At 40.6% G+C, this 16175-nt stretch overlaps 1 protein-coding gene across 1 annotated transcript in view; it reads right to left on the reverse strand.

The window, feature by feature from the left end:
* Positions 1–340: 340 nt before the first annotated feature.
* glrx3 (glutaredoxin 3) overlaps positions 341–16175 on the reverse strand; it is a 28819-nt gene continuing 12984 nt past the window's right edge. Inside the window, exons 4-11 of the mRNA XM_068052717.1 lie at positions 14915–15086; positions 11073–11245; positions 10227–10288; positions 9983–10040; positions 9228–9280; positions 9089–9128; positions 2636–2728; positions 341–647 (exon numbers count right to left, since the gene is read on the reverse strand). Of these exons, the coding sequence (XP_067908818.1) occupies positions 591–647; positions 2636–2728; positions 9089–9128; positions 9228–9280; positions 9983–10040; positions 10227–10288; positions 11073–11245; positions 14915–15086 (708 nt within the window). The 3' untranslated portion in view covers positions 341–590. The remainder of the gene's footprint in view (positions 648–2635; positions 2729–9088; positions 9129–9227; positions 9281–9982; positions 10041–10226; positions 10289–11072; positions 11246–14914; positions 15087–16175) is intronic.

A 16175-nucleotide genomic window follows, 5' to 3' on the forward strand; every position in this document is an offset into this window, starting at 1 on the left:
ATGCCAAATAGCTATGCCAAATGCTCATTAAGGTTTTATGATGAGATACTTGGAGTACATTTTAACAAATATTATACTGACTTTTATGCCTATGCCAAGAGCTGGCTCATTGGGCTTCTACTAAGATATAGCCTGTGTGTTATTTATAAAATAAATCAACCATTTATGGATAAACGACCAAAGCATGTACTTAATTTGCACACAAAGATATGTGACGGCAAGCTAAACTACCTGCACCATACAAAATATTAATTTAGGCACTCTACAATTATTCCACCAAATCGTGCTTAAAAAGGTAAGAATTTCATACATTTGCTATGCAATAAAAAGTCACATCACATGCAACAGTAATGTTTTATTTTGTTGTAATAAAAGAGGTATAACACCATATCATTGCTCTAATCTACTTGCCTTTTGCTCCCTTTGTGCTACAATGTTACTTATGAATTATTACAGAAGCATTAAAACATCAAAGATGATTTATATCCACTATTGTGTTACCTGACTTTAGACCACATTATTGCCAATGAACAATTTTTAAAGTAGACAAATATTATAAGATGATGGCAGTTGTTCTTGTCTGCAAAATTCTAACTGGTATTTTCTCCTTTTAAGATTGAAAGAAGCTCTCCACTGTTTTTCAATTCCTGTAAAAAAAAAGTTGTATATGTTTGTTGCATTACCTCAATAAAAGCACACATTAACTATTATATCCATCAAAGTCACTTTAATATTGATGAAGTACCAGGAAAATAGCACTCAGGTGGAGATCTGTGGTCTCCGAGCTCCATTCTCCCAATTTTTCTTCTTCAGCATGCTGTCCAGCTCTACTGCACCAATAGAAATGCACCTTGCTTTCTGTGCATCCTCCAGCAACCATTATTAGGATCCAGGAAAAAACAGCAAAAGTATGGAAATCATTTCCATTATTCTGATAGTAATTTCACCTCTAAGGATACAATATTAATGTTTGATGAAAAGTTTCTTCAAACTGATCCCACTAATTCCATTTCATATGCAATAGAACCTCAAACAATACAGCATGGTATTAGTATTTGTGTAGAAGGTTTGTGTTAATTGGAGTACAAGGTCTTCCATAAACGTTTCATCAGAATGGTGAGGCACCACTGTATGTCATTTTGGTTCTTTGTCCCAAGGTCAACGCTCGCTTACTGTTCTGCCCATTCCCTGGCTAAGCACATTTTTAATCTGCACATAAGATTTTAACTCTACTGCAAAACAAAATTGAGAAACCAGTTCAAGCCATCATAAAAAAGGTACAAAACTTACATCCTTAAAGTACCTCAGGAAATCTGCTCCTGAACATTTGAGTCTTTGAGAGCAAGGTACCATATACTTCTGAGTAAGTTATCTGGTTACTGCAGTCTTTGATTTTTTTCCATTAACTCAGGAGTCCCTTTCAGTGTTCTCTTTCTCACTGCTCTTCCTGTTCAATAGCAATCTTCTCTGCTCATCACCCTATCCCATCACTCTTTTGCTGATTTTTCCCACTCAACATCCTCTAGCAGTCACAACCTCGTGTCCTCTTGGCAGTTTAATCATTCAAACACTGCAGCCTCAACTTATCCATGCCCTTCAATGGCACAACAATAATTTTGATCCTTTTGGTTATTCAGGAGAAAGATTCTTCACGTCTCTTTGCAGTCTCGTCTACAACTATGATGTCATATACCTAATGATTCTGCTTTAAGTTCTTCATTCTTCTCAACTTTCTTGGCCTCACTACCTCCTTTGACTTCAAATGGAATTCCTACATCTCCATTGCTAAAATGATTTTCAAGACCTTGGTATCCTTTTGAGTGAACTTTTTTTCCCTTCAACAGCTCTTATCATTTTAAATTTAATCAATCACTAGCTTCCAAATTCTTTAATTTCTCTTCTTCATCTTTACTACTATGACTAATGAACTTTTCTCTCATTTGTTCCAACCTGCGAAAATGCTAGCCTGCATCCTCCTGCTACGTTTCAGATTTCCAAAATTGCAACAGCTAGTTCCAGTGTGCCAGTTCAAATTTACTCTCTCTCAGGACTCAATACGGTGGAATTTCATACCTCAGATTAATGATCTCCTGCATTATGGGGGTCTTCTCTCAGTAAGAAAATATATATATTTTGCTAACAGAGCAACTAAACCTCAAAGAACCTGAATAAAGAGTAAGTTAAGTCTGTAACATTTGATAACTAATTTCTAATGGTAAATAGGTTTAGTATTTTATTCTCTGTACCAAGGGAGTGCTGCAATGTCATAGCTGCCATCTTTTAGAAAAGATATTAAACTGAGGATCCATCTGTCCTCTTAAGCTGACGTAAAAGATCCCCTAACCAACATTTATCCCTCAACCAACATCATTAAAAACAAATTATCTGGTCATTTATTTCACTGCTGTTTGTGGGACACAATGTGTGCAAATTGCCTACCTTGTCTCTACATTACAACAATTGGCTGTAATGCACTTTGGAACATTTTGAGGTTGTGAAAAGTGCTATATAAATGCAAGTTCTTCCTTTCTCACTTGGAGGAAAACATTTATAATATTCTTCTCAGAAACAATAAAGTAAGAGATAATTCTGGGCAGCTCTTACCAGTTTACATTTAATAATAATGTTAAATTACCTTCACAATATCAAGCCCACCAATAAGTTCACCCTTCACATACAGTTGTGGGTACGTTGGCCAGTTGGAAAATGTTTTTAATCCCTGCCTTACCTGTGGAAAAAACATGTATGGATGAATCACTTAATGTTACAACCAAAAATTAAATAGCAGTCCAATAGCAAAGAAGTAAATCACTTTGCTGTATCATTCAGCAGTTGAGATTAGTGGTCAAAACTTTGACATGCAAAGGACTTTCCCTGATTTTTCAACTAGACTGTTTGGATGAGTGCTTCACAATAATGAAATGTTGCACCTTAGGGACAAATTTTGTCACAGCATATATTTTAAAACTTGCAATTTGAAGGATTATACAGAGAAACAAGTATCTACGCCTTGAGAACATATAAAAAGTGGCAAATAAACACTTAGCATATTCCTCAATCCTGTCTCTAAAGAAACATTTTTATGTCATTTGCTTCAAAGTCCCTTTTGAAGTCTAAAATTCTATTGTGCCCGAAGGGCCGGAAATGGAAGAACTGTTTCCCAGTCTACTGGAGTTCATATTGTGGGCTCATTCTATCGATCATGTTACCAATAACCAGCTTAAAGTGTTGCTTTTCAACAATTAAACAGTAATGGTACCCAACACTCCCACTTTTAGCAGCAGTCTACCAGAATGGGTGATTGGTCTCCCATGTCCTGCTGCAGCAACTTGTGAAAAATGGTCCTTGTATGCGTAGTTCGCTCATGCCCAGAACACTGGCTGTTGTGACATACAACCAATCTGCGCAGTCCGAGCCCTGCTGGTCACCCCACTATTTGGAACAGATCTCTTCAATGCGAACATCAGGACCAAAGAAAATCGTCTGGAAACTCTTGAGTCCTGAGAGTGTAACTGGAAAAGGTGGGGGGAGAGGGAAAAAAAACACAAACTGGGAAGGGAGAGAGGGAAGTGCAAACTGGGGAGGGAGGGAGGGAGGTGCAAACTGGGGGGGCAGGGAGGGGCAAACTGAGGGGGGAGGGAGGGAGGTGAAAACTGGGGGGGGCAGGGAGGGAGGTGAAAACTGGGGGGGGCAGGGAGGGAGGCAGGCGCAAACTGGGGAGGGAGGGAGGGAAGGGGGCGACACAAACTGGGGGAGGGAGGGAAGGGGGAGATGCAAACTGGGGGAGGGAGGGAAGGGGGCGGCGCAAACTCGGGAGGAGGGAGCCATGAACTGGAGGGGAGGAAGGGAGGTAGACACGAACTGCAGGGGGGGGGAGGGAGACACGAACTGGGGGGGGGGGAGGGGGGGTAAAAAAAGAGATACACGAATTAGGGGTGGGGGGAGGGAGACGCGAATTGGGGGTGGGGGGAGGGAGACGCGAATTGGGGGTGGGGGGAGGGAGACGCGAATTGGGGGTGGGGGGAGAGAGGGAGGGAGATGCAAACTGGGTTGGGGGGGTGGTTGGGAGGCAGGGAGACGCATACTGGAGAGGGACAGAGAATTTATATTGGCCTATAATGTGCACTGTTGTATCATGTGATTTATTATGGGAGTCAGACAGCTTTGGTGTTTCTCTCCGAGGACTGAGCCTCACCTCCCTGGAGCTTGACTTCAGCAGTAGGGTGTGGAAATTGAATTAGATTTGGTTTTGCTTTTACTTATTTTTAATAACCTATGTATTATAAAAGCACATAAAATTGTACAAAAACTTGAGTTAGAAGTTACTTATATCGATGATGTCTTTGTTGAATCAGTAGAATTTACTGATTTCATTATGGTCGAATCATCACAGAAGTAGTTTTTTATTTAAATATTACTTATAGTCGTTCATTAGTACAGAACTTGAGTATTGCTGAAAAGAGAGACATGTTGTCAAAGGACTTGCATTTCAATAGCAATGTTGTGTCCATGTACTCATTTGACATTGCTAGCCTATTCACCAATGTGCCACTTAAGGAAGCCATAGATATTTGCGCTGCAGCACTATATCATACGATCCAGACCCACCACCATGCATGAAGCAGTACTCATTGAATTTATGAACTCGGCAATTCATGCAGTTGAGTTCAATTTTAACGACACCAAATAGATGGTGTTGCCATGGGATCCCCTCTAGGCCCAGCTCTCATTAAACATCTTTGTTGGGTTCCATGAGAAGCATAACTTTGATGGAATGACACTTAACTACCTCTTGCATATTTCCGATATGTAGATATGTTTGCTATATTTGAATCTGCAGCTGCATGTAATAATTTCCTTAAACGTCTTAATGGGCACCATCCTGCGCTCAAATTCACCTTTGAAATGGAGCAGTCAAATGAGCTTCCTCTCCTTGACGTACTAGTGGAGAAGTCTGTTAAGGGGTTCTCTACCACGGTCCACTGCAAACCTACCTTCACTGGTCAATACATGCGTTGGGATTCTTACAGTTCCAAGTGCTATAAGATTGGCTTTATCGGCAACATCATAAATCGGACCCGAGCCATTTGCTCACCATGCAAACTTGATGCTGAAATGGGGCGAATCAAAGACATTCTATGTGACAATGTTCAGATCTGTTCAGATCATTTCTCGCTGTATATCATGCAAACTTATTGTTATGCTAGGCCCCTACCTGCCAAGAACAAGGCACATTAATTTTGTCGTGAACATTGATTTTAAACTGTTACTGGAGTTAAGAAAAGACTTGTTGAACAGATCAGCCATGGCTGGAAAAGACATTTGCATATTAACAGATAGTGTTTGGAAGGACAAGCAGCCATTCTCTGACATTCAACCCACAATAGACTTTTGATCACCAGACATTGAAGGTGGGGGAGCTCGCATTCCAGATTGACTGCTAAGATAGCCGAATACACAAATGGACATGGTGCAACCAGCTAGTCACATGACTAACCTGCTGGGCAACCTGAGTTTTTTGAATTTGTACAGTTTTGGGCAGAAAGCTGTTTGCTCCTGGACTGAGAAGATCTCTCTCCTGTCTGCTCCCATTTCTTTCTCACAAGCCTCTGAATTCACTGAAGACACAAACCACAAGAGAGAAAAGTCTCCTACAGCGAACAAGGTTTAAGAATAATACTGGGCCCCAATGAAAAGCAAGATCTACCTACAATCAAGGACTCTACAGTGAGCTTGAAGAACCATAACAACAACTCTTCAGCTATTGCCTCAAACCTTTCCACTTTATTTTTCTTCTGCTCTTTTCTGGCTCTATTTACATGTATATATCGCATATGCATGATAGCATGGGGCGCGGCGTGTATCCGTAGGCATTAACCGAATTAGAGTTTTAAGTTTAAATTTAATAAATTTCAACTTTTCTTCTTTGAACCTAAGAAGACCTGTTTGTGCTGGTTTCTTTGCCTTATAATTGGAAAGCGGTGAACCGAGGGGAAGCTAAAAACACGGTGTGTTTAAATTTAAACCCTATTACAGTAAGACCATGAGAGGGCTGAAAGGGAACCCTAGACCTCTTTCTTACCTGGTCATAACATTATGAATGGGCCTAAGGCAGTCTTTTTCGGTCCTGAAAAGTGCCCAGTCTACCTCAGATTACCCTGGAAGGGTAATGTATCCCAAAAATTTGAGCAACAGGTGAAGCTAGCTGTTTCACGCTGCTACTATGCAGTAGCAACACGTGTGGCGTTCGCCACTAACAGGATGCTGCCGTCAAGCCAAAAAGACGTTTGCCTATCACATACATGAGTAATGTGATATATGAATTTCAATGCCAGTGTGATGCTAGGTATATCGGCCGTATGTCCCAAAGACTGGCGGATGGTATCAAACAACACGTCTCCTCTGCTGTTCACAACTGGCAAGGTACGAGCTGTACCCAACCAGCCCGTGCTTGCAAAACTCAAAACAGTGCCCAACATTTGATGTGATTCTGCGATTGGACAACATTTGCTAAATAATCGACAGTGTACTAAGAATTACACTGACAACCAATTTAAAATTGTCAGTAGGGCGCTCAGTGTGGCGCATTCGCGCGTACTGGAAGCTACATATATTAATACACGGGGCCCTGTTCTTTGCAGACAGAAAGAATATGTACAAACATTGCACCTGTTTCAGCTAAACAAAATAAGTGACAGCCATTCACTGGTTCATTCCTCAGGGCAGTGTCTTGACCAGAGTCAAGCTGCCTGGTTTAAATTTTAAACAAAGCTTGGCAGTTAATTGTCAGTCACTGTAACCTGGTGCATTCGCCATGGCAAAGCCTCTACCAGAGTTCACTTGCCAACCAATCAGCACTCTCTTCTCATGCAGTATAAGTTGTTGTTTTCCCTTACATTGGTTATTCTTGCCATCGTCTTGATGAGTACAAAACGAAAAGCTTCGACAACATGTCTCTATTTTCAGCAATACTAAACATTACTTACTCATTACTTACATTAACAGTTGGCATGGCCCTCACACAGAACGCTTGGTATAGATGCCACACAGAAAGTCAGCATCCTGTACAAAAACAAAATCCCGCTTTCTCCTGTCCAGTATATGTAACGTTTTGGTCTGTCAAGTATTATCTCAACGAAACTTTTTAATTTAATAGTCAATGACCTGTGATGTTACACATGAAGAGTCAAGACCACCTGCAGTATTCAGGTCAAACAGGGTTAGAGGGCAGGAATAATTGGACCAAGGAGGGGGAAGATGGTGGAGCAGATCAAAGACATCCACTTCTCCATTTTGCATTCTACCGGGGTCTCTGGCAGGAGAAAATATAAGTACCAAGGAGCCCAAGCCATACATATTTTATGGGGGGAGCCCCAAAATTCTACAGCAAATAGTCCAAACTTCTTGGGATCAGCCACATAAATGCTGCAGCTACTAAAGCAGGTCAGAGGCTAGGAATTCTGCAGTGAGTAACTCACCTCCTGGACAATGCCTGTCCACCATCTACAAGGCACAAATCAGGAGGGTGATGGAATGCTCTCTACTTGCCTGGATGGATGCAGCTCCAACACACAAGAAGCTCGACACCATCCAGGACGAAGCAACCCACTTGACTGGTAACCCATCAACCACCTTCAACATTCACTCCCTTCACCACCGACGCACAGTGGCAGCTGTACCATCTACAAGATGTACTGCAGCAACTCACCAAGGCTCCTTCGACAGCACCTTCCAAACCCGCAAACTCTACCACCTAGAAGGACGAGGGCAGCAGATGCATGGGAACACTACCACCTGCAAATTCCCCTCCAAGCCACACTCCATCCTGACTTGGAACTATATTGCCTTCACTGTCACTGGGTCAAAATCTGGAACTCCCTCTCTAACAGCATTGTTGATGCACCTAAAGCCCATGGAGTTCAGAGGTTCAAGGAGGCAGCACCACCACCTTCTCAGGGGCAATTAGGGATGGGCAATAAATGCTGGCATAGCCAGCAACGCCCAAATCCCATGAATGAATTTTTAAAAAGGCACAGAACTTTAATTTATGGTGGCCACACCTAATCTAACCACCTGCCCTTAGAAAATTTATCAACTAGATCAGGATTATAGCCAGGCAATATGTAACAAACATGATAATTGTGGAAGATGATGTTGAAATTTTGCTAAGCTAACTGATCAGTAGCTAGATTTATTTTATAATTCTGGTAAAATTGAGTACACATATTAGTAACACATATTTAGATTTCAGTGTCATTTATAGCATGAAATTATTTGTTTTCTGCCACACATTGATGATGTGATAATGATTATGACATTTCTTTGCTGAGACCCATTGGCTTTGCAGAAAAACTGCAAGCTGACTCGCGGCCAAAACACAGTACCTGATGAGTTTTGCAACCAACGTAATTGGAACAGGCATATTTAAACATTGTAAATGCCAATCACAGCACTGCCTAAAAGTTTAATAGGTACTGCAAGTAAGTGTTGACATTGATAAAATGGGTTTTCCTATTGGCAATGCCTGGTATAAGTTTTTAATTAATTGAGATAGAATGCTGCAATCCACTCATTGTAATGAGATTCAGCTTAGAGGTCACACAGCATCATAACAATGATAATTTGGAATGTTAATGAATAGAGAAGCAGGGAATCTTTATGTATAGTCTGGAGCATTACGTACTATTGTGATGAAACTGTTGCTTTACATCACTGAATAGGACATTCTTGTTCCATGTGCCAGTGGGGGAGCGGGTTCGGCTATAATTGCCAATTAGGTGCTTTGTGCTTCCACAAAGAGGAAACATTACAATCAGAGCGGTAACGTTGATGCAGTTATACACAGAACAGTGCAAGTGATCAATGACTTCAAGAGGAAGTTGGATGACCATCTGAGAGAAATAGACTTGCTGGGCTATGGGGATCGAGCCAGGGAGTGGGACTGACTGCGTAGCTCCATGGAGAGCCAACATGGACTTGATGGGCTGAATGGCCTCCTTCTGTGCTATATATGGCTCTATGACTAATACAAAAATCGACACCAATTTTCACTTTATACACAGTAGCTTAGAACTTAAATAGAACTTACTTCTTCATCTTCCAATATGTCGAATATTTCATACTCAACACTGTATTAAAAAAACACAATGTTAAACTCCAATTGAAACAAAACAAAAAAATTAAATTCATACAAAATATGTTTTATCAGTCCAAATGCTGATACATACCCAGTTTCATTCAGTATTCCCACCATAGTATGACTGAATCCACAGTTTGCCAGCTAAGAACAAAATTATAAACAATTACAACTGTGAATAGGGTTATGTTCTTAAAATTTCTTCTGACATGCTTGTTTGGCATCCAAAGAAGCTGGTGGTAGGCCTCATTATTGGTTCCCTTTTGATTGGAGAGGATCGTAGAGGTGTAGGCAGCAAGACAATGGTGGCCTAACAATTAGCAGCTTACCACCCCACAAAAGGCATCCAGTGCAACCTATGTTAGAAGCCTTCTGGCTGCTGTTGCACATCGCTCAGACGTAGCAACAGCTGTATCTCTGTCCCCTCTTCAGGTTGGGAACTCCAACCAAGGTTGCATTGTCAAGCCCATGTAAATGGACTGAATTGGCAAATATGGGTGTATTCAGGTCAAGTCAGGTAGAGCCCACATCAAGGAATATTGGGCCAAAAAGTTCCTTTTAGGGAAAAAGTACAAATCAAGAAGCATTGATTCAAGATTCCTTTTGATTACTTCATGGCAACAAGCTGCACAGCAGCATCGAGGATTGCGTGACCCACTGGCTGAATTACATATGTATTTACATTTTCTTCTGGCATGGTTTTTATATGGGTTCCACATATGCTGCCACTGACATTTGCTTCTAAATAAGCTTTCAGTTGAGAGAGTATACATATTTATACAAAATATTTAAGTATATAATCCACTATATGAATGTATGCTATTTATTAATAAAATAAGTACTTACCGCTTTGTTGCCTTTCATAAACAGAACCACTCTTGATTTATTAATCAGTGCTTTTAACCTACAAATACAAAGATGCTAAACACCAAGTGTTGTGGCAGAATGCAGCTATGAAAGCTTTATCATATTCAACGCTGAATATTTTAATCTCATCAGATTCAAAGATATTATCTGTGTTCACTGTATTCCTTGATGTATAAATAAGGTACATCAAATCTATTGCAGTAACAAACATTATTTTTTTTACCTTTGTTCCAGTCCCATTTCCTTATGACAAGTTTTGTTCAGTTCTCCAGTTTCAGCTAGCTCCTGGAAGAGTGTTAAGGGATTAATACTGATGTTTAAAAAATGAAAAATAAATTGTACCCGTTAATTTCTAACTAACTTGTGAGATCTGTTCAACATATTGCTTTATTAGTTAAAAGACCACACAGACCCAATTCGACACTACCTTAATACAGGTAAGTGTTTACTCATACCTACTTTAATACAAGCTGTAATTAAGCAGTTAACTGCATACTCACTCTTGGAACAGTTTAGATGCCGTTTCCTAGTGACAGATAGCCAAAGCTTTTTTCCCTTTTGTAGTATTTTAATTGTCCATATATGGTCACCCTTGTGACTGTTACAGTTCACTTATGGCATCAAGCTTTAGTTTGTGACTCTCAGGCCATCAAGTTGAACTTCATTGGGTACCTTACGACCCTTAGGGCCATTGGACAGATTGCACAACCAGTGGGCAGCATCTCATCATACCCTGCCCATTGTTTAAAATTATGATCTTTTTAGACAATGATATTTTATTACACCTGTCTCTGCCGAATTACCATCCTGTTCAACTGGTAAAGTGAGCTAACTGAAATGTTATACTTCCTGTATGGTATGCACAAGATGTTGTATTCCGAGTTAAGGGTTTCAGAAAGGCCAAGTGCAGAAGCATACGTTTCATTCCTGGGTTAATTATCCTTTACCCATATTGCTACGCTTTATCCTACCCATAATTCTTGCATCAGCTGTTCTGCCTTGGTTTCAGTAAAAAGCTGCAAAACCATATTTATTTTCTTCAACAGCACCTAAATACTACTGTACCAACCTTTACAATATCAAGCCCTCCCACCAGTTCTCCATTCACGTACAGTTGAGGATATGTAGGCCAGTTAGAGTAAACCTTTAGTCCCTGACGCACATCTTCATCAGAAAGAATATCAAAGGTGCAAAAACGAATATTATGTTCATTGAGGATTTCCACAATTTGTCTGCTGAAGCCTGCCAAATAAAACAGGATATAACAGATAAGGATCAGTCATAAGAAAACTTTTCAGACCCATTTCTGCTGCATTAACATTTACAGTGTTGTCATACATAAAGACAGTTGACCCAAAGTTATTTGGGGATATGACCCTGGTGTTTGTACTGGGAGCACATTCACCAGGGCTGACCCAGCGATATAACATGGGATCAAGGCAGGCACCTAATTAGAACGGGCTCAGTTCTTGCACCTCACATATAAAAGGGATCAATAATTTTTTTGAGGAAAATTAGAATGTTTAAAAGTGGTATTTTAGTATCTCCATATATATCTGCTTCTTTCAGAGCGAACCCATACATAAATAACTAAACAACTAACTTTGAGAAGGCATCAACTCATCTTGAAATGAACCTCATTATTTCTAACAGACTCTAGACACATCCTGCAACCAATGAGTAGGTCCAACAATGTCCATTCTCACTTTGCAACTAATCTGATTAACACAACAATCATTAAAAGAAATTGATTTTTGTTGTGAATCATTAACAAGATGGACTGAAATTCTGCACACTTAAAATACTGAAATTTACACGTATATCATTTAGAAAAGGAAGACTGCTTGCATCATGTTTCAGGAAATGAAGAAATGTTATTATAATAACTTTCCTATAGGAAAGGTTGTATTCTATAGATAAACACAAAAAATGCCATGTAAAGTACAATTCTGATGGAGTTTCATTCATCTCGCTTTCTTTCCTGAAACTATCCAACTTTGAGCTACACTATAAGCTTATGCAAACTCCATTGAGATGGTTAGGAATTGTTTTACGACCAACGTTTTGGTAGCCAAAGGGAAAACACAGCCTCATTTTTATTAAGCAGAATTTAATTAATATTTTGAATTAAAGGGTGAAATGAGACATGTTTGGAACATAAACCTTCAACCAGTCTAAGCTGTACAGCAGCAAAACTGCAATCTTTATCAACTAGATATAGAGCACCCCTGTTAAACCATGGGCTGGAATCTATTCGCGCGCCGTGCTCTGCGGCAGCGCGCTTTGAACTCGGCGGGCTTCCGACATGGAAGTGCCGCCACACAGCCCCCACGATATAACGCACGGAGGCTGATTTTAAATAATGGGGACAGAGCCACCGCCCCGATGCCACTGCGCATGCGCCATTCTTAAAGGGCTTCAAGCCCTTCAGTAACATTTTAAAATTTAAAGGTCCCGATCTCCGGGAAATGAAAATAAATGTAATTTTCAACTATAAATCCTGTTGTCCACCCCCAATGGGTAATTTATATATTAATTGCCCTCACCCCCCGTAATAAACTTTTATTAGTATCCTGAACTTGCCCCCCAAAATTAGTTCCCTTTGACCCTCAACCCCTTCCCAGCATTCCCACAGCCAATAAAAATTGTTTACCCTGCTCTCCCACCCTGAAAATTTTATTCCTCCGCCCTCCCCACCAGGTTCTCGTCTCGGAACTCTGGACAGAATTCCAAAGGCACGCGTGGGGCGTTCGGTGGCCGTAAAATTGGAATGGCACAGCCACCGCCTGCAGCTAAGTTAATTTAAATCTCATTATTGTTCATTTAACTATTTAGATGAAGGCCCTGCCGCCAAGTGGCGGGGGGCCGCACCGAGGTCCTCCTGCCGCCGGTAATATGTGGTGGGCCCTTCTCAACATCAGGGGTCCAGGTGGGCCTCTCCCCGCTGAATTTTACTGGCCCCCTGCTGCGACCCACGGCGCTGAGGAGCTGGTAAAATTCAGCCCTATAATTTGATATGGAACAGAATGCAACAAAATATTACGGTCCCAGGAAGCACATTTTACTCTGGCTTTGGACTTAACTATCATGTTCAAGACTTGTCATAACATCCCTCACAAATCTCAGTTTTTCCTAATGGGGCACAGTTTAGCAGAGTAATCTGAGTAGAGTATTTCCAATAGGTGAAATTTGTCTGCCATGTTCAGCCTGCAGTAAAATATTAGTTTTGCCTAATTTTCCATTAGGGAATTCAATAGAAAATCCCTAGAGGCTTAATGCTAATGGTTATTCTGCTGGTAATACTTTTTTTTTTAACCACTTTTTTTTTAAGGAAGAAACATTCCAGATGCTAAATTTCACTTCAAGCACTAGGAGGGATCAACAATCTGGTTGTTACATTGTGTTGACAGCTGGCCACAGAACTGAATTTACACTGTCAGCTTACACAAATTCACGTTCTGTTCAAATACCTCAAATTTGCTTATAAAGATTACAATCACTGGCAAAATGTGAATAAGCGTACACTATTTTATTGACAAACTGAATTTGAAATAAGGAGCTAAAACACAGTCAGCATTATTTGTTTTTCCAAACAGTGCACAAATTCAGAGTTTCAGAACAATAAACTCTGCAATACCAATGGTAACTTCATTAGTCCATGCACAAAATTTGATTATGTATTCCAGATTAGCAAATGGAAATAGCCAATGAGAATTGGCAAAGCAAATTTCAGTAGAATACTTTACATTTAATGTTTAGTGTCAGCCATGGCTTAATTGGTAGCACTCTTGCCTCTCAGTCAGAAGGTTCTGGTTTCAAGTTCCAATCCAGGACTTGAGCTCAAAAATCTAGGCAGACACTCCGGTGCAGTATTGAGGGAATGCTGTACTGTTGGAGGGCCATCTTTCAGAATAAGAAATTAACCCGAGGCCCTGTCTTCTCTCTCACTGGACGTAAAAGATTCCGTAACACTATTTCAAAGAGGAGGAGGGGAGTTCTCTCTGGTATTCTGGCCAATATCAATCTCTCAATCACAATCACAATTATCTGGTCATTAACACATTGCTGTTTGTGGGAGCTTGCAGTGTGCAACTGGCTGCCACATTCCAACATTACAACAGTGACTACACTTCAAAAGAACTTAAATAGTTGTAAAGCATTTTGAGACGTCCGGTGGTTGTGCAAGGCGCTATACAAGTGCAAGTCTTTATGTATACAATGATGAAATGCTATTTCAAATGATCAAAATGGAATGGTACTACAGCTTTAAAACTAATTTTAAAATTCTCCAACAAATTAATCTACATTACACTTTTGATCATAAATTCTCCCTGAGTATATCCAATGACTGCTTTCTACTTTCAAATTATACTTTAGAAGTACATCAGTGCTGCCTATAAGAAATCAGTGGCGCAGTGGTTAGCACCGCTGCCTCACAGCTCCAGGGACCCAGGTTCAATTCTGGGTACTGCCTGTGCGGACTTTGCAAGTTCTCCCTGCGACTGCGTGGGTTTTCGCCGGGTGCTCCGGTTTCCTCCCATAGCCGAAGACTTGCAGGTGGTAGGTAAATTGGCTATTGTAAATTGCCCCTAGTGTAGGTAGGTGGTAGGGCATATGGGATTACTGTAGGGTTAGTATAAATGGGTGGCTGTTGGTCGGCACAGACTCGGTGGGCTGAAGGGTTTGTTTCAGTGCTGTATCTCTAAATAAATAAATTATTTTGCAGACATGTGAAGTACACTGTCCAAGGGCTTATTTTAATTAGAATTTAACAATTTTACATGTAGTATAACCAATACATAGATAGTCAGCTTTTAATCCTATTATGAGTAAGAAGGTATCCCTGGCATTCGAAGTAGCAAAAAAAAATGCAACATCTCAGCTACAATTTTGAAACAGAATGACCCTTACCACATCGAGGTTCTTGAGGAGTTCCCTTCATAAATAACATGCATGGTGCCGAATTTAGAAGTTTTTTCAACTGGTCACTCAGGTTTTGTTTGGCAGTCTCACCATGCTGCTGAACTTTCTTAGATAATTCAGGAGCATTGGCTCCATCTAGACGGTCAATCTGCTGACAGCTCTGAAGTAAACATAAGCATTTTGATTAAATCAAAAACACAAATGGAGTAAGGCAATATCAGTGACACTGAAACATGAATAGTTAGAACAATACTTCAAGCAAAAGAAATTATTCCAAGCATATATTAAAATGATCACAGCTGTAACAGTTAACTTGGTCACCAGTATATAAAAGACTCTGGTCACCATTTTGAATGATTTGCAGTGGGGTACCGCAGGGATCGATGCTGGGACCCTTACTGTTTGTAGTATACATTAATGATTTAGATGTGAATATAGGAGGTATGATCATTAATTTCGCAGACGACACGAAAATTGGTGGTGTTGTAAATAGTGAGGAGGAAAGCCTTAGACTACAGGACGATATAGATGGGCTGGTAAGATGGGCGGAGCAGTGGCAAATGGAGTTTAATCCTGAGAACTGTGAGGTGATGCACTTTGGGAGGTCTAACAAGGCAATGGAATATATAATGGATGGTAGGACCCTAGGAAGTACAGAGGATCAGAGGGACCTTGGGGTGCTTGTCCATAGATCACTAAAGGCAGCAGCACAGGTAGATAAGGTGGTTAGGGAGGTATACGGGATACTTGCCTTTATTAGCTGAGGCATAGAATATAAGAGCAGGGAGGTTATGATGGAGCTGTATAAAACGCTGGTTAGGCCACAGCTGGAGTACTGTGTACAGTTCTGGTCACCACACTATAGGAAGGATGTGATTGCAATGGAGAGGGTGCAGAGGAGATTCACCAGGATATTGCCTGGGCTGGAGCATTTCAGTTATGAACAGAGACTGGATAGGCTGGGGTTGTTTTCCTTGGAGCGGAGAAGGCTGAGGGGATACCTCATTGAGGTATACAAAATTATGAGGGGCATTGATAGGATAGATAAGAAGAAATTTTTTCCCTTAGCGGAGAGGTCAATAAATAGGGGGCATAGATTTAAGGTAAGGGGCAGGAGGTTTAGAGGGGAGTTGAGGAAGACTTTTTCACCCAGAGGGTGGTTGGAATCTGGAACACACTGTCTGAAGGGGTGGTAGAGGCAAGAACACTCACGACATTCAAGAAGTATTTAGATGAGCACTTGAAACAC

This window comes from Heterodontus francisci, chromosome 20 (assembly GCF_036365525.1).
Source record: "Heterodontus francisci isolate sHetFra1 chromosome 20, sHetFra1.hap1, whole genome shotgun sequence".
NCBI lineage: Eukaryota > Metazoa > Chordata > Chondrichthyes > Heterodontiformes > Heterodontidae > Heterodontus > Heterodontus francisci.